This window comes from Danio rerio, chromosome 19 (genome assembly GCF_052040795.2).
Source record: "Danio rerio strain M-AB ecotype USA chromosome 19, GRCz13ab, whole genome shotgun sequence".
Lineage (NCBI taxonomy): Eukaryota > Metazoa > Chordata > Actinopteri > Cypriniformes > Danionidae > Danio > Danio rerio.
The window spans coordinates 21,292,082-21,317,626 of NC_141039.2; the positions used below are offsets into that span (position 1 = coordinate 21,292,082).

Genomic DNA, 25,545 nt, shown 5'->3' on the forward strand with positions numbered 1-25,545 from the left:
GTCATACTCTCAATGCCTCCATTTTGACCAAGGAAGCAAGTTGGCTTTATAAATCCACTCAAGCACCTGTTTGTTCCAGTATGCATAGTGATTGTGACATCCCAACAATGTAGCTCCCAAGTGCTCAAGGGTTTAGGGCATTCTATTTAAACCCAAAATCAATAAGATCCTGTTCATTTTTGTTTAAGGAAACATTTTAATTTATCTCTAAGTGAATATGACAACTGTGATGGGCCGACTCAAAAATTTTAAAACCATGATTGGTTTGAATGAAGCAAGGACTATACTTTTTTTTTTTTTAATCTCAGCTGGAGGTTGTGTTTCAGCTTTTGCTAACAGGACCTCAACTGAAAGCCCAGCTAACTCACTGGCCTCTGAAGGGTTTAGCCTAAAGATTCCTGTAGTACCACCAATGCTAAACACAACCGATTCATGTCATTATATCATTAGTAGACAGAAATTAGCCAAGGTAATCGAACTGTTCCACTCCACTTTTCAACACGTTCTCTCTTGCAAAATCTCCTGCCCTAGTTATTTTGGGGAAATTAGAGATATTTACATTGGATGTTGCCTACACAGTTGTTGTCTATTGGAAGTAATGCATCAATCGAGTTACTATTTTGGTACAGGGTAACGCTTCTTTGAAATTAATGTGAGACCAAAGTCAAGTGGTAGACTATAAATACGTAAACATATATACATGTATCTATGATCAGAAGTTTTCCCGGTGGTCAGTATGCAAATGTTTTTTAAAATTATGAAAATTATAATTTTACATCTCTTTTCTATATCGATGGATGAGTGACCTCATAGGCATTGCTGACAAAGAGCATGTGTTTGTGTCCATGGAAATGCATTATCCACCCTCCCTGTTAAATCGGAACTAATAAATATCCTGAAACACACCCCCTCTCCTGCCTTCACTTCTAATTTTAATGGAGGGAGCGATTCGTTTGTGAATGAATCCCTTTTATGAACGATTTATTTGAATTATCGTTATCTCTGAGACTCAAGGCACTGTTATGTCATCAGGCACCCTTGTAACTTCAAAAACTAGCCATTACTTCACTTAGCTGACAATAAAACAAGTTTCTGGCACCGCAGCGTCTTTACATATTTTATTTACATTGTTTGCTGATTTTATTCAACAAAACCAGCATAAGCCTAGAATTTAGAGCATGTTGGTGCTACTTTGCCTTATAGCCACTGCAGTGACTGTATTATAACGTTAAACTAAATCTTACCTATAAAATCTTATGCCTTTATGCTTTATTTTCTTTGGTCATTACTACACTAGCACGCAGCACTAAAGTCCAGCATCTTGAGATTAATTGGCTTTAGTCTTGACTTGAATGACTTTCGTCCTAGGAGCACTGTACAAATGTGGAGGTGGTATTGACGCATGCTCAGGATCCATATATAATATCTAGTATATATATCTATGCGAGGGAATCCCCGCCGGATTTAAAGTGCATTCCACTTCATTAAGTGAATGAGGAAAGCTTACATCAACATACCCTCAATTTCTCTTTTGATTTAACCCTTTTTAATTTACCCATGGGTAGTCTAATTGAGTTGAATCGTTCATAATATCTTTAAAATATCTGTTTTACTTTTTTAATATTGTCTGAAATCTTTTTTGTTTGTCTCATTGTCTCATCTCATGCATCTTCGTGATTAGGAAAGGGACTTTTAAAAGCTTTTCTGGAGCTGACCTTGTCACAGGTGTGTGTGAATCAGACCATTGTATACTCCACAGTAACCCATCATTCACTCCACATAAGACACATATGAGTTTAGGCTATTTGCAAGGTATACGAAAATAATTAAATAACAGACTTTGAGAAAGAAAGGTCTAGAAAGAAAAGTAAGGATGCCCAACACTGCCTGCCACCAGCCAGAAGTCCTGGCACCTGTGCTCTGTTTTACCCAGCATGCATTGCACTCTCCTTAGGCACATTAGCATCAATTAATGTTAATGAATTTGTTTTCCCTGACAAACCAACACATATTAAAAACAGTATACATGTGCATTCATTTAGTCATCACAAGTCATCACCACCATTCCTTTGATATTCTACCACATCTTGTCATGACAATACTTGCTTTTTCCATTATCCTCATGTAGCCATCACAAACATATACTCAAACTTTCTTGCATTGTTAACCCATTGAAATCGTCTCCTCTGTCCTCCTCTTTTTTAAAATGTATAATCTATTCAAGCCACTCTAATTCTACAAAGTCTGATTCAGTTCAGTAAACTCCAATTAAAGTCTCCAAGACTTGAGACCACCAGAGACCAGGTGTCACCATGGTTACAGCAGGGAGACTGCTGGCTGTCAGTCATTGGTTAGTCAGAGGCAGGACCCAGCTGGGCATACGAGTGATGAGATATAAAATATTAACATCTTATTAATTATTGGCAAATGATTTCAACTCATTAAAATAGATACACTTTTTTGGATGCACCACAGAGAATCCACTAAGCATCTGAATATTTTACATAAGATGTCCCTTGATATTTTTGTTTAAGAAGAAATGTTTTTGTCATTTGTATTGAAAAAGAGGATTTATTCATGTTAACTTTGCCTAAATTTGAAAACGCAAGTCATTTATTTACTAACGCTAATTAAAAATATAACACAAGACCTGCAAACAAGCTAAGTCAAAATAAAATAACTGTCATCATAAACGAAGAATACAATGAACATGATAATGGACTAGTCATGTTTCATACACAGGAGATGTAAATTCCTTATCAATATTTCACAACTAATTACACTACAGTACATGTGAAAACATCTTTGTCTAGCTTCGACTGTTCCTTGCTATTTCCTTTTACTCACACTCAGATGCATCTCTCTCCACTTCACTGATATTGTAGCAGAAGTCGTTGGCTCTTTGATTAAGAGTTTATTATGTACCCATAATTCCTTGGTAAATGTCATGGCCGCCCCATGCAGGCAGATTAGCACCCCACCCCGCAGAAGAGAGAGGAAGGAGGCCTTGCATTCAGGAAAGACTGTGGGATGTTAAATAATCAATAGAGTGCCAGTGCTAGAAACAACTGGAAAACAAAGACTTAAAGTGAGATGTTCTCCTTCCAAACAAATCTTCGACATAATTCATTTTCATGGGAAGCCTCAGTGAAAAACTTTTTAACTTGTTCAACAATTATTGTTTGTTATATTACTACATAATTAGATGTTATACCCGTCTGTCAATCCTAAATTCAATACACTCATACAGACACATACAGTAGGTGACAATTTCTGCTTTAGTCTAAGTCTGCTCTAAGGGATTTTTAACAGGCTTTCTCTAACTGAAATTGATGTTTATAGAGCTTGATGTGGCTATCTGCTTTCTGACTGTTTAAAACGCCAATTAATTAATCTTCTACCGTCTTCATATCTTACTGTACTCTTTCTAAAGAATAAGGTATTGTTTCTGGGCTAAGTTTATTTTTTTCAGCCTCCAACCTAAATGTCACACAAATATTAAAAATATTTTAATCGCGAGATTGTTACCAACTTCATAAATCGCTGTTATGACTTTTTAATTCGTCATAATCGAAACCCTGACAAAAACTAATGCACTGCTGCCACCTAGAGCACATTATCATAGTGCATGTGTGTTTGAACATGAGAAAAGCGGAAAAAAAAACATTAAGGAAGAGCAACATTTCTGCCAAATTAAGCATTTAACAGCGTTCATTTGGTGTTCAATAACTATAAATCAACATTAATGAAAATAAATATAACATTTGCTTTAATATATTTGTTTCCTTAAAATGGTGCATGCTGAAAATGTGACATTTAAAACTGCATTTAAAAGGCAAAATTTTAGTCTTTTATAAGTTATTTGTAACTTAAATTTACTTAATGAGTGAAAAAGTATCATGTTATTATAGCATATATTATAGTATAGTATATATAGTATATATCACATAGTATATATAGTATCATAAATATTAAATAAATAATTATTATTATGATTTTTTTATTTTTAAATTAAGTAAAACAAGATTTAGGTTTCAGCTTCACTTGTACAAAAAAAAGTTTTATGACATATATTCGAAGGCAGAATAATAACGTAAATAGATTTTTTCTTTCTTTTCTTTTTTCTTTTAAGAATTGCATTGGGTTTTAACAATACAATCATAATAACCATAACAATAGATGGCATCAAGTAAAATCATGAACAAGTAAAATTAATAATAATAATAATAATAACAAATAATAACAAAAGATGATAAAAAACTATCAGGTAAACTATCAAATTAAATAATATTTACAAAATCCTTATAAATTTTCACAGTTTTAACTCTTTTTTTGCTGTAAACATTTTAGACAATTAAAGTCAAATACAATTCTGCAACTTAGGTAATGATGAAGAAAACCTAAATTTATGAATATAATTTTTACCCAATAAAATAAATAAATTGCCTCTAAATTCTGTTATTTTTGTCATAAGAAAAGTAGCAAATTAATTACGCATGGAAAAATCATTGTTAAACTCACATTTTGACGTAAAAAAAGACGGATAAATCAGACCAAAATACCGTAATATGCGGGCATTTAACATAAAAAGATCAATCGATTCGATACTTGAGTGACAGAAGACACAATTTGAATTAGGATTACCAAATTTAGAAACAATCTCGTTAGTGGGGTAGATATTGCGTAACACTACCTTTGTTTGGAATTTGTAAAGGGAAGAGCTAGCTTTTTTCCAATTAATTTTATCTATTAGAGAATTCCAAAGAAATGCTTCCCTCTGAGTAATTATTTTCTTTGACAGAAACACATTTCTAATATTTTTATAATAACGTAAATAGCTCATTTAAGTTGTAAACGTTTGTTGACGTACTTCCGGTGACGTATTTGTTTTGAAGAAGAGTCAAAGGTGGGAGCGTCAGGCGGATCCGGGCGACAAGTTTTCTGATCAGATCGAAGCATAATTAGCTTCGTCTTTTGAGATTAAAAAAGTAGTTATACGAAACAGCTGAAAAGCGCTCTCTAGTTGGAAGAGTACTTTCGCAGAGGTATTATGGAGGCCGTTCCCAGGATGCCAATGATATGGCTGGAGCTTAAGGAAGCGGGGGACTTTGAGTTTAGTCCCACTGTCAGACAGGTGAGCCCATTTTTCAGGCTGTCGTACAACAGTGATCAGCTTTTTATGATTGTTACTGTTTCTGACTGACAGAAGTATGTCTAAAAGTGTTTTTGCGAAAGATTAATATGATGTAAGGTGACACTTTAAATTGATCACCAGTTAGAACTTTATTATGAAAGATTGTTGTCGCTTTTTATTCCATTTTCTTCATGTATGCCAAGCTTCCTTAGCACAATTTACATTTTAAAAAGCACTATGTAATTAAAGATAACCTGGCTTTTTGAAACATATAGGAGTCTTTTTCAGTGCAAGTATTGCAAAACAGTTATTGCGCAGTTCTTTATACCGTTTTTTCTTTTTGGCAAGGAGCTGTATTTTTCTTTCAAGTGCAGAATTACTTTTAAATCTATTTAGCAGCAGTCATAAAGTGTAAATGGACATTGTCGTCATTAAACCAGCAAGCATATAGCATGTAACATGGCCATTTGAAAACCAAATGATCTTCTTCACATTTGCATTGACACCACACTACAAACTTTTAAAGACGTGTTCATGGACCCACGCATTTAACATATATTAAAATCAACATTTAACCATTTGATTGTTGTTAAAGTTTAGATTGTTATAAAATGTTTGTTTTCAGTGCATTGTTTCAAAATGTTATTATGTACAGAAGGTCAAATAATGAAAAATTAAACACGTCACCATTTTTCTCAGAAAATATAAAGCTGCTGTTGACTTGCAGTTTTCACCAGATGTCATTAACAAGTAAAATAATTGATACATACAAGAAAATAAACTAATAATTAGTATAGAAAATTAAGTTATTTCTAAACAAGTGCAGTGACACCAGAAAAAAGCAGTGAAACACATGAAGAAAGGGAGGTGTAAAAAGACATAGAAAGCGCAGACAGCAGCTGCAATTTCTCAGTAGCTAAAAAAGCAACCCTGCCTCTCGTCAGTGAAAATTAATTAATTAATTAGTTGCTTCAGTCCCAATACTAGGCATGTCATGATAAATGGTTTCAAGGTTTATTGTGCTTTAGAAACGTCAAGATTTAAAACCTCAAAATCTTTCTGTTATACTGTTCCTTGGATATATGTAATTTCATATATATATATATATATATATATATATATATATATATATATGTATATATATATATATATATATATACATAGATTTATTTATTTATTGTTTTTTTTATTTTTACATGTTTTTACTAATATTTTAATTAGTTTTTTTTTTTTATATTTTTTTAAGATAAGACCTTAAAGGACTATCCACATCATAAGCTACTGGTTAACCCATGATTCTGAAAAAGTCAGAACATCGTATAGGCCAACTATATATCTGAACAGTGCAGTGGCTTACTTTATATCCAAAGACAAGAAAGAAATTCAAATATGTCTTTTTTTAAAGTTGTAAAGAAATCTGTCTGTTTCAAACTAATGAATATAGCGGAGATCAATAATTTGTTTAAATTATTTAGACATGTTTACGGTTCCAAAATATTTAAAATGTTTCTTTATATAGAAATATACTGTTCACTTAACAAAAGTTGTTGCAATTTGAAAGTTAAAAAGCAGAAATTTAAAAAGAACATATTTTAAAGCAGTAATCACAATATCGTGATATTTTTATCCAAGGTTATACCGTCAGAATCTCACACCGGCCCATGCCTACTAAATACCTACATTAGCAGGATGGCATATCAGCTAGATGATGAAAAATCCCAAATACAGCCAAGGAAACTCCAGATTGGTTTCAGAAAAAGCTGCTAGAATGACCCAACCTTTGAAAACTATATTGAAGTAATATGGGGGAAAAGGTCATATACTGTATGATCAATGTATGTGACTCCATTTTCCATACAATCAGTGCCTTAAAGCTGTCATTAACAAAAAAAGGATTTTATACAAAGTATTAAATATGTTTCAGTTGTTCATTAATTTTCTCATTGGGTCATCCAATTGTTGAATTTTCACTTTTTTCCTTGATATTTTTAATTTGTTTTAAATGTATGTTTGGTTTGTTTGGATTTTTACCTAAATCTGGTACAATTTCATGTGAACAGCTCCTTTAGAAATGTATTTACCAGGAAAACTTATCATGTGTTTTCAGTACTTCTTTTACCTAATGTATCCACAGTACCATCTATTCAGTTCAATAGACAATGAAGCTATTATAACAATAAATTATTTATTGTTAAATTACTTGAAATAAAATTATATAAAATACTGTTAGTACTACTAGCATCTTGCTTGACTTTGCCATTATTTGACTGTATGTCAGAAATACTGGTTTCAGAAAAATATGACAGTGTCTTTTCTTCCTCGTATGTCCTAGTACATTGAAATAAACTATGGTGAGAACCCGGAGAACTACAGCGAGGCACTGAAAAGACTGGAGCAGCTTAGACAAGTGGGTATATCAGTGGAATTATAGGAAATATAGTTACACACTTGCATATGGCTGCAGTTAATGAGTAATAGATAAAGGTTGATGATGATGAAGATGATGATGATAATAACTGCTTTGAAATCTCTCTCATTCTCAGAGTGTAGTAAACATCCCAAGGGATTTTGAGGGCTGCAACACTCTTAGAAAGTACTGTGGTCAGCTGCACTTTCTGCAGAGTCGTGTTCCCATGGCAACTGGGCAGGAGGCTGCTCTGCCTGTGACATGGTAAAGATCATACTTGTTACAGTCAATGTGCATCATTTAAGTTTTTTTTTTTTTATATATATATATTTTCTGCATTTCATCTTCTTTCAGGACAGATATCTTCACAGGGAGGAATATCACACATGAGGATATTAACTATGAGCATGCTTGTGTCCTTTATAACCTGGGTAATATAAATACAATCAAAGCATCAGCATAAAAAATCTAATCAAAACTTTGTCTCTGTTTTGCATAACAAACTGCAATTAAATTTGCTCTAATCTCTAATCTGTTTTAGGTGCTTTGCACTCGCTGCTGGGAGCTGTGGATAACCGCCTATCTGAAGAGGTGAACATGGGGTTTATTCTAACTTATACTTAAAATACAACAAACAGTAACTGAAATAAAGTAAAATGTTCAATGTACAGAAGGTCAAATAATGAAAAATTAAACACGTCACCATTTTTCTCAGAAAATATAACATAAGATAACATAAATCAGGTATTAGAAATTAGTTATTAAAATTATTATGTTTAGAAATGTCAAAAATCTCTCAGTTAAACAGAAATTGTGGAGAGAGGAAAAAAACATGGTGGCCAATAATTCTGACCAGTATATGTTTGCATATATATATATATATATATATATATATATATATATATATATATATATATATATATATATATATATATATATATATATAATGAAAAATTATTAGTCCTCCTGAATAATTTTTCCTCAAGTTTCTGTTTAACAGAAAAAAATATTTTTTTGACACATTTATAAAAATAATAGTTTATAATCTAATTTCTAATAAATGATTTTTTAAAACCTTGTCATAATGATAGTACATAATATTTTAATGGATGTCTTTCAGGATGCTAGTATTCAGCTAAAAGTGCAATTTTAAAGCTTAACTAGAGTAATTAGGCAAGTAAATGTTTAACAGTGGTTTGTTCCGTAGACCGTCGACAAAAAATATTGCTTAAGGGGGCTAATATTATTTACCTTAAAATTGTTTTATAAAATTCTTAACTGCATTTATTTTAGATGAAATAAAACAAATAAGATTTTTTCCTTAAAAATAGAGAAAATACTGTGAAAAATTCCTTGCTCTTTTAAACATCATTTGGAAAATATTTTAAAAAGAAAAACAAATAATAACACGGGAGGTTTTATAATGTTGACATCAACTGTATATAGAAGTTAACATTTGAAGGAGATCAAAAAAGTTGATCAAAATTGTCCCAAAAAAGGATGTTGTTCAAAATGGTGTTGTTCAATAGTTGTAGTACAATTTTGATGAAAGGTTTTGACCAACTTCAAATATATATACACATCGACTGCAATCTGCAGCATTTTATTATTATTATTATTATTATTATTCATATTTAATCAGTTATCAATGCTTTCTTGCATCTAACTTGTAGGCATTATCATGTGCATTCTTCAATTACCATGTTTCCTCGTGTTATCTCAGATGAAATGACTGAATCACAGTGCACATATCAAAGTTTCAAGCACAACCACACAATATGCTTTGAAAATATACACCAGCATAGCATCAGTATATTTGAATAAAGTGTTAAGATATAAATATTTCTCTAACCGAATGCCTCTTGTTTTTGTTTTGGTCTGTTGGTGTGTTAAGGGGATGAAAGTGTCCTGTACTCATTTCCAGTGTTCTGCTGGGGCTTTTGCTTACCTTAGAGACAACTACAGTCACAGCTACAGCTCTGACATGAGCAGCCAGGCACTGTCCATCAACATCAGCCTCATGCTGGTAAACAAACTCTACCAAACAAATGCTGCATTTCAGTTTCCAGCTACTTTGTGGAGTTCACTTGAATCAGGTGGCTACTATTTTAAACCCTCATCCCTTTTTTATTTATGTTTTTTTTTAAACAAGGCCCAAGCTCAAGAGTGTCTCTTGGAAAAAACTCTTCTTGACAACCGGAAGAGTCATTTAATAGCAAAGATTTGTGCTCAGGTAAGCGGTTCCGTTCATGTACTCGCCTCTAAAAATGAACTTGAGCACTTGCTACTCCAATATTAATGTCAAGTCTCGTTTCAGGTGTGTGACTATTATAAGGATTGTCTCAGGGTGTTGGAGAATTCTGAATGTGTGCCAGGGAGGATTCAGAAAGAGTGGAGGAAACTCATTAACATGAAGATCAGCTACTTCAGTGCCATCACACATGTAAGACCAAAACATTAACCATGCAGTGCTGTATACATTATACATTTCCTAAGACACATTATTTTAATAAATGTATTGTTTTATTTCCATTAGTTGCACATGGGAAAGCAGTCAGAGGAACAGCAGAAATACGGAGAAGCAGTAAGTGTATGCTTGTGTGCGGTTAGTGCACTTTTTGACTTGGCAGTTTGGTTCGCCAACTATGAAGTGAAAACATTATTAGGTGTACATTTTAAACGTCCAACAGCTCTGTGGAATGTGAGCCCTCTGATGATAGTGTTGTTTGTCTGCAGGTTGCATATTTTCAGTTCTCTCTTGACAAACTTAATGAGGCAATTAAACAGAGCAAGGTAACTGTTCCTAATCATCCACACACACAGCCCAGCCATTTCAACTTTTTACAGACACCTTGATAATAAAATTGCCTTTGCTTGTATAGTGTTTTATTTAATCTCAACCAGTCAAATGCATGCATGTAAATACAGTATAAAGATACATACATATATATATAGTCAGTTATGTTATGATTAGAAATGTGTTGAAAAAAAACTTCTCTCCATTAAACAGAAATTGGGCAAAAAAGATAAACGGGGGCTAATAATTCTGACTTCAACTGTATGTGGTCTTGAATATTGGTTTTGAATATTAATCACCTTGTCTCAATCACAATATTCCCACTTGCTACCAAAGAAACTGGTGGTGTGGTGTATATTAAGCATATTTACATGTGCTTCACAGGGCCAACCAGAAACTATACAGGAAGCATTGAAATTCACAATGGATGTAATTGGTGGAAAGTAAGCCACTTCAATTGTGCATTTACATTTGTGGGGTCTAATATTTAAATCACATTTGAGTTGTAAAAAATCCCAAAAATGAACATTGTTATTAATTACTCACATTCATGTCATTCCAATTCCCTGAGACTTCATTTGTCAACGGAATACAATATATATTTTGGATGAAATCCAAGAGCTCCACGATCTTTGAGATCTCATAGATGGCAACAGTGCATAAAAGTCTGCAGAAACATCATCAAAACAGATCATATTCATTCAAAGGTTCAGTCGGAATATTATCAAGGTTTGAGAATACTTTTTTTATGCACATACAACAAAAATAACTACTGTTCAACAGTTTTTTTCTCATCAGTGTCGGTGTAAAGCACATGTTCCGAAGAGTGCTATGCTCTTTATGTGTGTCACTGCTGATACCTCGGATGCACGAGTGCTTTGTTTCAAACAGAGGAGGTCAAACACAAGGGCATTTGAGGTGTACATCAGTGTACAATGCTTGTGAAAGCACACCTATACTGGCACTGAGAAGATACTACTACAAGTTATTTATCTTTCACACACTGAAGACACATAGACCATTTTGATGATGTTTTGGTACCTTTATGCACTTTGAATAAGTCGGTAACATTTGGAGTCTATGGGGCATCAGGGAGCTCTGGGGTTTCATCCAAAATATTTTCATTTGTATTCAGAAGAAGGTCTTGGGATGGGAACGGCATGAAGTTGAGTAGTTAATAACATAATTAACAGTTCTTTGTGAACTAACCCCTTAAAAAGCGTTCAACATTCATGACATGTAATGTTTGAACTATAAGAAAAGAAGGTTTGTTACTGAATTCTTTACTACTTTTTGTCTGTCCAAGATATAACTCAGCTAAAAAGGACAATGACTTCATTTACCATGAGTCTGTGCCTAGTCTGGACACATTGGGTGCAGTAAAAGGTATAATGTCTGTTATGTTAATGTTATGTTAATCTGTTTTAAAACGATCATAGGTTTTTTGTTATCGCTTACTCCTTTGGCATCTGCTCTGCAGGTGCTTCATTGGTGAAACCCCTGCCTGTGAGCCTTACTGATCAAAGTGTCACTGGTCCTGACCTCTTTTCTAAGCTTGTTCCCATGGCAACTCATGAGGCCTCATCCCTTTACAGGTCAGCTAGTGCATTGGGAACATGCTTCAGTGATGTATTATGTGCTATGCATAATGTAAAAAGCTTCTATATGTGTTCATCATCTCTTTCCTCCTCCTTTTCCCCTCTCTCTAAGCGAGGAGAAGGCAAAGTTACTTAGGGACATTGTGTCGAAAATAGAGGACAAAAACCAAATTCTTGAGTAAGTCATTCTTACGAACAATTACTAACCTAAAATGCATATTCTGTCATGATTACTCTAGAACAGGGGTCACCAAACTTGTTCCTGGAGGGCCAGTGTCCTGCAGATATTAGCTCCAACCCTAATCAAAAACACCTGAACAAGCTAATTAAGGTTTTACAAGGTATACTTGAAACACCCAGGCAGGTTTGTTGAGGCAAGTTGGAGCCAAAACCTGCATGGACACCGGCCCTCCAGGACCGAGATTGGTGACCCCTGCTCTAGAAAATGGATTCAGATTTACAGGACCGGTGAACAAACGATGATTTTTGTGAATACCCTTGAATATACAGTATATGTTGAAATATTTTCTTCTTTTCCTGTGTAGGAAATTCATGGAGTCTTTAAGCAGTGACTCTTTGTATAAGATAGACATGTTTAAGTCTCTCCCTGATGCTCTGTTGGAAAAATGTGCATTTCTCAGTGTAAGACCAGACACTGTCAAGAATCTTGTTCAAGCCATGCAAGGTGAGAGTGGACATACACAAACTGAAAATATGAGTTAAAACACAAATTTAGAAAACAAATTGCAGTGTTAGTATTTTTATCAAACATTTCAACATCAAAACATAGGTTTCATGTCCCATGTAGTTTGTGAATGGTTGTCTAATAGTTTTAAATAAATAAATAAAAAAAATTCAGTTTTAAAATGGAATTCATTATTTTCATTGTTATTTGATTTTATTAAGATGTATTCAATGACGTTCAGTAATGTATGTGTTTCAGCACTGTCTAATGTTTACACTGATGTGGGTTCATCTCTGGATGAGGTCCGTAGTGCCCTGGAAGAAGATGAGGCTGGGGAAAAGGGTTTGATAGAGCTGGTGGGACAGAAGGGATTGCCAGCAAAGCCTTCTGTCTTTCAAGATATTCAAAAAGATTTGAAGAAATATGAGGCTGCTCATCAGACAGCCAGCAACAGCAACACTGAGCTCCACAGAGCCATGAACCAGCACATCCCAAACCTGCGTCTATTACAGGGATCTGTTGAGGAACTCCGAAAGAGCCTACCACAGCCGGAACTTAGTCAAGGTAACAGTGTTTCTTACCTGAAATATGTACACTCAGGGCTTGACATTAACTTTTTGATCACCAGCCACTGTAGCTAGTAGTTTTCCAACGTTACTAGCCACTCACCATTTTCCCTAGCTGCAATTGTATTGTTGGGAAAATATGTTTTATATGCATAAATTTGACTTTGGCATGTTAAAATTACTTAATTTGAATTATGTGTTATGTCCACATGCCTCCTTGTTCATTTTACTTTATTGTGTGTTGTGACCTTGCACAATGAGGATGAGCAAATGTGTTGGGGTTTCTTAGTATTACATTGCAATTAGTTTTATTTTAGTTTACTTTTTAGGGCTCAACACTAAGGATATTCCAATTTTCTCTCTGGCTGCACCAAACTAATTATTTCCTTGCAAAAAAGTTTAAATAATGAGGAAAAACAAGCAAAATATAGCAATATATTCACACTTTGTATTCAACAAAAATGCTCTTAAAAAACAATTTACATTTTGAAAAATTTATTCTCATGTATCTAAAATTCAGTGGTCTGTCCTGGCTGAAGGTCTCAGATCAGCAGTTAACTACATATAAATGGAGAGTCAATCTCATATTTAAACTATGTTATTGTAAAGGACGATAATTAAACCACATCATTAAAAATAACTGTTAGCAAAAGAAAACATGAAAAATATACCATGTGTGATAGTGAAAGGATGACCGCGCGCACACAATTAAGGTTAGGCCCATTAATAATCTGTTCAAAGAATGGTTTAAGTGGAAGGGAAAATCTCAAGCTCTTAAAAGCAGCAGGACTGTGGGTGTATGAGCACTGTTTTTTCCTGTCCATTTCAAAGAGGAACAATCGCACCAGTTGCGTTTTCAGGCACAGTTCTTTTATGCAAAAAAACTGGACATGGGAGCTTTAAAGCACTCAAGCGCCACACAAAGCCCTTGTAAGTGCTTAAGAATCGCTCAGGATCACCTGATCATCACATTACATCGCATCACATTCGGTATTCTATTGCTTAATTTTGCTCGCGTGAACAATTATTAGTCGTGCTGCTTTTCGATTCTAAGGTCACGCATTTGCACGCATGTTGACAAAGCCAGCGCTGGCAAATTAAAAATGATTTTCAACCAGCCAAAGTGGCTAGTGGGAGTGGATGTCTAACCCGCAGAAATCTACCCACATTTTGCAGGTGTTATTGTCAAGCCCTGTGTACACTCATGTGAAAAAGTTAGGACACCATATGAAATTCTAAGTTTTCCATATCTAGACTAGGGATACAATGAATCTAGATTTTGGTTGTGTGATTATAGTCTGAGGAATGATCACCGTTTCATGGTTATCAAGATTTCAAAATGCTAGGTTAGAAAGTCATGTGAAAACTCTTTATATTTTAAAGTGTTTTTTATTGCTGCTCAGTAACCGATTAATATAACAAATAGTAATAAAGCAACAAACAATAGCCCATTTCTTTTGACTAAAATAAGTGAAAAAAGTTTTTTTTTCATTTAAACATAAGGAATAAATAAGGAATAACTTTAAACTGAAGATAAATGACAGAACAACGAATAAATAATTAAATAACAATTTATAGAATAAATGAAAACAATTGTCTTTGCCTAATGTAAACCTAAGCTACATATTAGTAATGGTTTTAGCAGTTTGTTGGGCTGGTGCCTTCAGGTGTGTGAACACAATGCCTAGGTGTGTGAACCTACACTGGTCTCAAGGTTCGGTTCGGTATGGTTACGATTATCATGACATCCATTCGGTTCAATTCAGTATACATTTTTTCTTTACAACACAAGAATTTTTTTTATTAAAATCTATAAATATATTAATATTTATATATTATTTGTTATACAATATTGTCCTTTAATATAAGCAGTAAGATATAAACAGTACATTTGGCTTTAGAAATGAAAGCGCTGTTCACTTAACGCAGTTATCACAGGTAATCCATAATAGACACAGTGTAGAAAACTCGCAACTTAGGCACGCGCGTGTCTCGATTCACAAGTATCGCTTTAACAGCGAAGAGGAGAGCAAAAGTTACCTCACAAACAGGCCAGCGGGTCAAATGTCCAAAATGTGAGTGAGAGAGAGGCAGAGATGGATTTTTACAGCATTTCTCCCTAGTAGTGAAATTTGCTGTGTGCTGTGCCATCTTCAGTGTCAACAATAGACTTTCCAGCTAACTCTTAAGCATTTAAATTGTGCATAATTATCTACCTTTTTAGTAGTCGGAGCATATTAGTTAATCACCCTCACCTTCTTCGCCATAGTATTCTACTGCGACATCGCACATAGGTGATAAATGACATCAGTATGTAATAACTTATGACTATTACTGAACCGGTATTGAATTTTCCTCGTCTGCATTGCAGTGCATCGAAAAAACTATTAATTTTGACACCCCTAACAATGTCCATCCCACATATAAAGCTTAGCCAAAATTGGGTCATGCAATTGGATAATGGTTCTCATTGGCTAATAAATGTGCACGTTTGTACTTCTAATAAAAAACTTCTTCATAATCCACAACACATGCATAGGCACATGAGTTTGTTCTAAAACTCGTTCTACTGTTGAATTTGGAGTGTGAGGCTCTTGTCTAAATTAGCTTTTACATGCACAAGGGTAGTAATTTATAAAAGTTTGTAGTAGTACACCCGAAGCTTCTCTATTTAAGGACTTTCCTCATAGTGGCACTTGTGGAAAGCTCTATTTAAGGGCTTTCCTCAAAGTGGAGAAAATTCTAAATTGACAAAATATGAATTATGGCACCAAAAAAAAAAAAAAAACTTGAACATAACTAAGGTGTTGATGTGGAACATGCTTTCAGTTTCAGTTCATTTTCGTTGACTTTAAAAAAAAAACACTTTTTTTTTTTTTTTGATGCAAGGCAACCACACTGTATCAAAGGTCTTGATGTTCAGGCACTTTTTCTGCAGAGAGTTGACCTTTTCCAACTGCAGGTGCACAGAGCGCACTGTCAAAGCTACGAAGACCAGACCCCAGGCCTCATTCTAACTGAAAAGCTATGGCAAGAGCAAAAATACAAAAAAAACAAAAGCAAAACTTGAAGATTTAAAATTATTCATTTAAGCAGTTGCTACTAAAAGTAAATCTACAGGCATCTGAATCATATGGTGTCCCAACTGGCTTTTCTATCTTGGCCTATTTGTAGTTAAATGAATAATGACACTGTTGTGAGATATTGTGATGTTCATCTGAGGTTTGATCGTCTAAAATTTAAGACCTGCCAAGGACCTTATTATGATGTCCTAATATGGAAATTCAACAGGCTATCCTATTTGGTTTCTCATGAAGTTCATCAAATTTTTGAGTAATGGATGAATGGAAGATAAATGAATGTAATCTGTTTTGAATGTGTGCATTATCCACAAAAAGGTGTTGATAAACCTCTCTTATATTTTAAGAGGAAACTGTTTCCTTGCAAAAAATGAAGACTATTCTTGGTAAAGTGGATGAAATGCGAAAGCAGAGAATGTCATTGGAGAGTCAACTTCGGGACCTTATTCATAAAGATGACATCACGGGAGTCCTTGTAACTACAGATCGGGCTGATTTCAAGGTTAATAATCTACCTTCTTTTTCCTTTCTAAGCTGCTCTGTTATTGGACAAATGACCAGTCTAACATAAGTCTTTATCTCTCTTTGCTATCTATTTTTTAGACATTGTTTGCAGAGCAGCTGAAGAAATATGATCAGCTGAAAGGATATATAGAACAAAACTTGGTTGCCCAGGATAACATTCTAAAAGCCCTAACAGAAGCTAATGTGCAGTATGCCCCTGTGCGGAAGACACTCACGCTCACAGAGCAACAGTATGTATTTATTTGGTCAAAAACTGTTGAAGGGGTCCTATTTTTTGGGTTGACTAGAACATTCTTTCATGCTTGGTGGTTTGAAAAACATATTATTGTTTAGATGTTTGTTTAGATTATTCATTCATTCCTTCGGCTTCCCTCATTTATCAGTGGTCGCCACAGCAAAATGAACCAACACTATTCCAGCATATGTTTTACAAAACAAATGTCCTTCCAGCCACATCCCAGTTCTGGGAATTGTTTCGATGATTGTTTAAATAGCTCAGCTTGTTGGAGGTTTGGTGAAGGCCTGCTTTGCAAAAAATATGTTATGATTGATTAGTTGTCTTATTGTGTTGTGATTGGTGAGACTGCATTTAAGTACTGCCAAGCTCCTCCCCCAAAGCAGCCACAAAGGGAAAGACTGCTGGCTGAATTTTAACCAGACAATGACAAGCGCATTTCTTGGTAAAGATCAAAACTTATCAGACATTTCAACCTAGAAAAACTCTCTTCAGGGTGGTGTCTCAGCAGCTCCAGCTGGCATGACTCGAGAGAAACCTAGGTATATCATTTTTATCCAGCGTATGCCCTTCCAGCCACAACCCATCTCTGGGAAACAACCCCACACACAGTCATTCACACTGATACACTACGGACAATTTAGCTTACCCAATTCACCTGTACCGCATATCTTTTGACTGTGGGGGAAACCGGAGCACCCGGAGGAAGCCCACGCGAACGCAGGGAGAACATGCAAACTCACAGAAACGTCAACATTCTTGCTGTGAGGCAACAGCACAACCTACTGCATCGCCTTGTTGTAGTTCCTGAAAAAAAATTCCTTTAGAGTGAACTTAAATGTTTGTAACTTTTTAGATATTTTTTATGCTTAAATAAGCACTGCACAATGATTGACATATTTCATTTGTGAAAATGCGTAATAAATCTCCTTTATATATGTCCATGTTATCTGAAGTATGTGGCAGTGACATCAAACTGATAGCTAGCTTTCTGCAGCTCTCAAGCAGGGTAAGCAGGGTTGTGCCTGGTTAGTACATGGATCATGGAAGTCCACATGGGAAAACTAGGTTGCTACTGGAAGAGTTGCTTGTAAGGCTAGTAGGGAGTGTGACCTTTGTCCGTCCTAGTGCTCCAGTATAGTGAAGGGGACATTGTACTCTCAGGAAGCACCATCCTTTGGATGAGACATTAAACTGGGGTCCTGAGCCTCTGTGGTCTTTTAAAGGGTCATGAAACACCAAAACACATTTTTTGTGATGATGACAGTCATATATATTTACCACGCTGCTAAAAGTGTGCAATCGATGTTCGTTGTTTATGTTTCTACAGACAGCAAGGTAATATTGTATCGTCAATAGTACTCTTTCAGTTTTTGAAAACATTACTTAGTGAAATGATTGTTGCTAAGCTGTTTACAGTAATATTACTACAATATTATGGACTGAAAATGCTTTGTTCAGTGTCTTTTTAAACGGTTGTACAGTTAGTTATATCCGTCTAATGGGGGCATTAATGGCCCTTTAAAAACCACATGATGTACTTTAAAAAGAGTAGGGGTTTGTCTCCGACATACTGACCAAACTTGCCCACTGGCCTTTGTCCGTCATGGCTTCCTAACCATCCCCATATCCTCTAATTGGCTTCATCACTCTTGTCTTCTCTCAGTCATTAAGCATGTTTGTGGCGTTTTGGTCTGGCACAGAAAAGCCTCTGTAGCATAATTCAGATTGAGGGACACTGATGGTGGTTGCGGAGATTCCCTGCATCTGTAAAATGCTTTGTGTATCCACAAAAGCACTATGTAAATGTAACAGATTAGTTAATTAATTTATTAATCACCTTACTTTGTCCTGAAGATGGAACACCACTGTGCAGGCTCTGATTGCCTCATTCGAGGCATATGAAGAATTGATGAAGAAGGCTGAGGAGGGAAGAGATTTCTACCAGGATCTGGACAAGAAGACTTCTGGCTTGTTGGATCAAACAAAGTCCTATTGTCAAACCAGAGAGGCAGAGCGAGTTGCCTTGCTGGAGAGGTAAGATGTCTTGTGTAAAAAGATTTCGGTATGTGCATATGTGACTTTCAGAAAACCACTCGAAGAGTTGCTTTGAGGAAAGCCTGTACAATATAAGAAAATCATTTGCATATGCAACTAAATTTTATGGGGTGACTAAATGATTTCTAATGTTAGCCATTAGCTTACATTTCAGAATTTCTTTCACCAGTGATTGAGTTGAATGTGTAGAATAAGTTTTTAGCAGATACATCTTCAAGTTTATGCTCTTGAACACACTTTCTATGTGTCTTGACAGTGCAGTGAGACCATTATTTCTGCTCATATTAATGAGTGTGCATTATACAGTATCTGTCACTCTGTTTGTCATCATATTTTATTATTTTTTTGTTGGTTGGTTAGAAATAGTGGCAATTTAAAGAAGAGGCCTCATGGAGTACAATAAACATTTCATTTCGGCAAACTAGTTTAAGTAAACACAGACAACATGAAAAATTCAGAAGCCCAGGAGATGTTCTGTAATTATAGTACACTGCTCAAAAAATAAAAGTAACACTACAATGAGATATTCTAGATCTGAAAAAAATGAAATATTCTTAATAAATACTTTGTTCTTTAAATAGTTGAATGTGCTGACAACAAAATCACAAGAATTAACAATGGAAATCAAATCTGTTAACCCATAAAGTCAAAATTTAAATGGTGCACACTACAGGCCAGTGAAAAACACACTACAGGCTAATCCAACTTTGATATAATGTCCTTAAAACAAGTCAAAATGAGGCTCAGTAGTGTGTGTGGCCTCCATTTTCCTTTTATGACCTCCTTACAATGCCTGACCATGCTCCTGATTAGGTGGGGGGTGGGCTCCTGTGGAATCTCCTCCCTGTCCTGGACTAAAGCATCCGTCAACTCCTGGACAGTCTGTGGTGGCGTTTGTGGATGGAGCGATTTATTTATTCATTTTCTTTTTGGCCTTGTCCCTTTATTTATCTGGGGTCGCCACAGCAGAATGAACCACCAAATTATCCAGCATATGTTTTATTCAGCGGATGCGAGGCATGATGTCCCAGTGCTCAATTGGATTCAGATATGGGGAATGGGCAGGCCAGTCTATAGCATCAATGCCTTCGTCTTACATGAACTGCTGACGCATTCCAGACAGATGAGGTCTAGCATTGTCTTGCATTAGGAGAAACCCAGGGCCAACCCCACCAGTATATGGTCTCACAAGGGGTCTAATGATCTTATCTTGTTACCTAATGCCAGTCAGGCTACCTCTGGCGAGCACGTGGAGAGCTGTGCGACCCTCCAAAGTAGGGATGCTCAAAATAATATATTAACTGTTAACTGAACGGTGCAATACCCAGCTGATTCAGGCATTTCATAGTGACATAAAAAAAGAGGACCGCGCCTTTTTTCCTTGTCAACATAAAATGAGTAAGGTGCGCCTCACGTTTTTAGAATGGAAAATCACGTTTGCTGTCATCAGACATATTTGTTAACTCGCGGGACGATAAGGTATGACTACACGTGCCTACAGACATATTTTCCAAAGAAGCAAAATGGAAGAATATTGCTGTTTGATACAGATGAGTTGATGCCAAACCAGTGCTGATGCTGGTCGCCTCCTAGACTTTAGCTTTCATTTTACAGCTTATAAAGCTTGTATGCAATATCATATTTAAACAACAAAACTGTTTACAAAAAGTCAACATATGCGCGCATTGTCATTGTTTTTTCAAAAAGGATGAGTCAGTGTTTTCGTTTTGTAATCTAAATGAATTATTTAAGTGAAAATAATTTAGGGTAGGCCTATTTATTTTATTCATTTTATTTATTTTATTATGTTTTTCTATGTCTTTTGGGAACACTGCAGGTGCGAGAAGATGTTCTGTTGTTATGTTCTGTTATTAATATGCTAGCATGTTAAAATAAATCAATATTTTAAAATGCAATATTTAATGTGTCAGACACAAAATAGACCGTCAATTTGTTTTTAAAAAATTGTTAATAATTTTGTCGGTTAGCAAAATTAACAGAAATGAGCATCCCTTCTCCAAAGAATTGTCCCCCACCTACTGCCAAACCACAATAATACATTACTATGGTGTGGAGAAAGGGTGCTGTATCTGGAGATCTACATTCCTGCAGAGTTCAACTCCAACCCTGCTCAAAACTAAACCAACTAAACCCTGTTCAAAACTAAACCAACTAAACCCTGCTTAAAACTAAACCGACTTAAGTACGATCTAAAGGAGCACCTGGTAATTAAAGACTGGTTTGTTTGATCAGGGTTGCGCCGGAAAGTAGCTCTTCCTGGGCACCCCTGGTGTAAGGCCTCCTTTTGTGGTCAAAACAGCATCAACTCATTTTGGGAATGACAGATAGAAGCCCTGCACAGTAGCCAGAAGGATTTTGAGACATACTTCTTGCTGAATAATGGTCAGATCACTACGTGATGCTGTTAGAGGAAAACATTTCTGACTCGCTCCTCCAAAAAACCCTAAATTGGCTCAATAATATTTTGATCTAGTGAATGTGCAGGCCATCGGAGATGTTCTTCTTCTCTTTCTTATTCATAAAATTACTCTGGCACCACTCTGGACTTGCTGTGTGTATTGGTGCATTATCATCCTGATACTCAGCACTTTAGAACACAATAGTTCGGTAGTCCTTGGCAGTGACACGCCATCTAGCACGAGTTTTGGGCCTAGGGAATGCCTTGATATTGCAGCCCTAACCATCACTGATCTACCACCATGCTTTACTTTAGTCATGCAACATAACCCTCAATGCTGTAGCTCTTGATACATCACAAAGACTTGCTGTCTTGGTCACAGATGTGCCAGCAAGACATGCACCAACTATTTTTTTTTTCAAAATCTCCTTTTGAACTCTAATATGTCACCCATAATGTTGTGTGCATTGCAATATTTTAAGCTAAACTGTGCTATTACAATTGCTAATTAAACCTTTACTATCTGCCCTCACTGGTTGAATGTGCAATAAAACAAGAAATTTAATCTTGAAACATCCAACATTAAGTTGGCCAGTGTTTCAGTTTCATTGTCCAACTATAGTCATAGTCACACATTTGTCTGGAGAGCAAGCAAACTTGTAAAATGTACTAGCCAATTGAGAATATTTTACTATAGTGTCTGTACAGGTTTACTCTACTAATGATTGAGTACATTGATTTGCTGTAGACAAATATCTGTTTTCAGTAAATCTACAGAATATGGGTTCTGTGTTGATTGAATTTACATCTTATTGTTAGTTCAAATCTTTATTAGACAACCACTACCTAGCATTAAAAGTTTTCATTTCATACTGTGAATTTTAGTAATGTATGTTACTTCATGCTTGTCTGGCATACTATTTTCTGCAGGGAGATTGGAAAAGGATCACCTTCTAGACCTACCGCCCAAAAGCCAGTGGTTGGACAGAAAGTTGTTGGTCCTAGAACTGGACCTTCTAGTCTTGAATCTGTCAGTCCTTCCATTGCCTCTTTTAAAAACCACCCACTAGAATTGCAAAGCCTCCCAAATCTGAATTTACCCCAAGGACCCCAAAGGACAAATCAATTTCCATCAGCTCCATTTCTAAACCAGATTCCCATTACAGATCCTAAGCTCAGGCAGCAGGGGGCCCACCATCTCCCTCAAAATTTAGTGCCTTATGGCCAACCCTCAACACCTGTACAAACACCTGGACTGCCACCTCAGCAGTTTCAGGTAAGACCAGCTGCAGGCATCACACCTGTCAATCAGTCGGCCTTCCCACAGGTGCCAGCTCAGGGGTACAATCCAGCTTTCTGGCAGCAAGCTCATGGTGGGCACATTGCTGCCACAGGCGGTTATTCTGTGCCTCCACAAATGGGACAGATTAATCAAAACTCCATAAGGTCTACTTTAACAGGACAACCACAAGCATCCTTGCCAAATTCCCAAACTGGGCAGCCAATACTAACTGGTCAACCTCAGTCTTCCTCTGCCCAACAAATAGTACAAGGCCAAAGCTTTACTCCCCAACCTATACAAAGCATCCATTCAACCTCACAAAGAGGTGCATTTTCTGGGCAAATCCTGCCACCCTTCTCACCTTTACAGGTTCAGCCCATCATGCCAGGTCAAACACAGCAACAATCTGGCCTCCCCTCAGGTTACCAACCAATGTTACTTCCACAAACCCAGCCCCAGCTTGGACCATCAGGCCAACTAACAGCATCCCAACCTCAAGGAGCCCTTATTCCAGGGCAAACTCAGCCTCACTTCAATCTTTCAAATCCGGCCCATCCTGGACAACTTCCACAAAACAGGCCCCAGCAATATATGGGTTACGCCACCACATCTTTTCCATCCTCACAACCACTCCATATCTCTGCACCACAGCAAGTACATTCCAGATCTCAACTCTTTTCACAAGCACCCTTGAACCAAAATTCCCAAGTTCCATATGGTCCTCGTCAACTTGGTCAGCCCCAAATGCCACCAGGACCTATACCACCCCAGAACAACATGTATCCATTTGCACCAACACACATGGGCCAGCAACCTATGGGACAACAGCCAATTCCACTCCAATTCAATGCAATGTTTAATGGATCTGGGAGACAACCCATGCACCCTCCTGGTCAAAGCCAACTACTTGGTCCCCAACAACTGGCTTACCCGTCATCAGGACCTACAGTTGCGGCAGTGATGGACAATCCAGTTCCACCATCACTGGCCAACACACTCATACCTACTCCATCACCTCTTCAGGTTTCATCCCAGAGCCAGACCACTACTCCCACATCATCTTTTGCAACACAGAATTTCAAGCCACAAACCACAAATGCTGCTCCAATCAACACAAACAATTTAGACTCTGCTACAGTTCTGGATTCTGTTCAAAGCAAGGTGGATAATCTCAGCATTGGCTGATTGTGGATTGGTATGATTGTCACAACAATCTCTTGCTTTGTTCAAGACATCAACTTTGCATATGCTGTCACTAGAAGTCAAGATACCACAGTAAGCATAATTAAAAATGATGGTAAAAAAAAACTCTTTTTTTTTTTTTTTTTTTTTTTTTAATTTTTTTTAGAAATTTAGATTTGTTGTGGTCACAGAATAAGATCTTATGCCTGCACATACACTAACAATTGCCTTTTCTTCACGCACAGCACTAACACAGAATTGCACTATTCTCTAGACATAATTACACAAAATGACTTACCAAATGTACTGCAAGCACTACAAACTGCTTTTGCACTGTGTTCCTATGCATTCCTCTGTTTAGTGTCCAGTATTTCTGTATATTTCTGTTCCTAAATAGCACTTTTGTCTGCACTCCAATGTGAATATTGACAACTGCGATGATGATGATAAGCGATTGTGGTTGTTTCTGTCTGGGGTAATTTTCCATGGTTTTTGATAGGAAAACATTATAGTTTTTACATGTCATTTTTTGATTAACACCTTTCCCTGAGCTGTATTTTAAACCATAGCATACTGTTTTAAATAAAAAGAAACACAAGTATTTTGACAGAAAAATTACAGCACTGACTTGTATGGAGATGTTGCTTCTGATGAAAAATTTAATATTAAAATAGTTTAAGCTTCAAAACGTGCTTGTATGTCTGGTTTTTTTTAAGCTCTTTTTTAATTGATTGAGTGCATATTTTTGAGTGTATGCTAAAAACTACACCACACACTTTATAAACAGGATTTTTTTACATGGAAAAGTGATTGGTGCCTTTTTAGGTTTTAACCTGAAACATTTCTTTGGGACAAATTTGCAATATTTAGAAATCTTTAGGCTCACTAATCAAATAAAGGATTTTGCTATTGACAGCTCATTATATGCTTAAGAAAAAAATAGGGAGCATTTAGAATACATATTTCACATCTGGAAGAGGGTTGTACAGAAATGTTTTTGTGTCTACATTTGTTTTTTTTAAATCACCTACAGTGAAGATTGAAATTTGAGAACAGACTATTAAGCATTTTTCTGAAATTATATAATTATCATTCAAAATTGAATTTTAAAAAAAGAATAATAAATTCAAGGTAGTCTTTTTATTCTTTCTGCTGTTCCCTGTGCCTGGAGCGCTAAGTTCATGCAGAATTCAGCTCCAGAAAGCAGCACTTGATAATTCCAGAGAGGTGTGTTTGTTCAGGGTTGCAGCTAAAATCTGCAGGAAGGTAGCTCTCTAGGAACAAGGTTGATGACCCCTGTCCTAGATGATCCAGTTAGCAATTCCTGCTGTAGTGTTCAACTCATTCTCCACATTATCATGTTCTCTTTTGCATTTTTATTTTGTTGACAACCTGTTTTTTTGGGGGCAATTTAGTTAAATTGTTGACTTGTAATTGCACACATTGCAGAATTTCAGAAAGATTAACTTCTCATGCTAAGACTGGAAGGCTCATTTACTTTACTCACTTTCTTGCAAAGCCAGTGAAACTGGAAAGTTTGACTCCTAGTTAAATCTGTTTGTCAGATAATAGAGTGT

General features: G+C 35.9%; 1 protein-coding gene across 3 annotated transcripts; it reads left to right on the forward strand.

Moving 5' to 3' along the window:
• Positions 1-4,874: 4,874 nt before the first annotated feature.
• On the forward strand, positions 4,875-24,656 carry ptpn23b (protein tyrosine phosphatase, non-receptor type 23, b). Of its 3 annotated transcripts, none has more exon segments than NM_001044928.1 (20): positions 4,875-5,134; positions 7,467-7,541; positions 7,678-7,805; positions 7,896-7,972; positions 8,083-8,132; positions 9,436-9,567; positions 9,694-9,774; positions 9,859-9,984; positions 10,078-10,167; positions 10,278-10,334; positions 10,723-10,781; positions 11,645-11,724; positions 11,819-11,933; positions 12,049-12,114; positions 12,482-12,621; positions 12,880-13,185; positions 16,615-16,769; positions 16,871-17,022; positions 18,885-19,064; positions 22,435-24,094. In NM_001044928.1, coding segments are annotated over 20 exon segments (3,690 nt in total). In that variant the 5' UTR covers positions 4,875-5,050; the 3' UTR covers positions 23,972-24,094.
• Positions 24,657-25,545: the final 889 nt, after the last annotated feature.

What these genes read in the sequence shown, in the direction of transcription:
- ptpn23b (XM_087294613.2), top strand. Translation starts at nt 5,051, where the DNA reads ATGGAGGCCGTTCCCAGGATGCCAATGATATGGCTGGAGCTTAAGGAA. An exon ending in GACTGGAGCAGCTTAGACAA is followed by an intron (nt 7,542 to 7,677) that starts GTGGGTATATCA and finishes TCTCATTCTCAG; the next exon opens with AGTGTAGTAAACATCCCAAG. An exon ending in GAGGCCTCATCCCTTTACAG is followed by an intron (nt 11,934 to 12,048) that starts GTCAGCTAGTGC and finishes CCTCTCTCTAAG; the next exon opens with CGAGGAGAAGGCAAAGTTAC.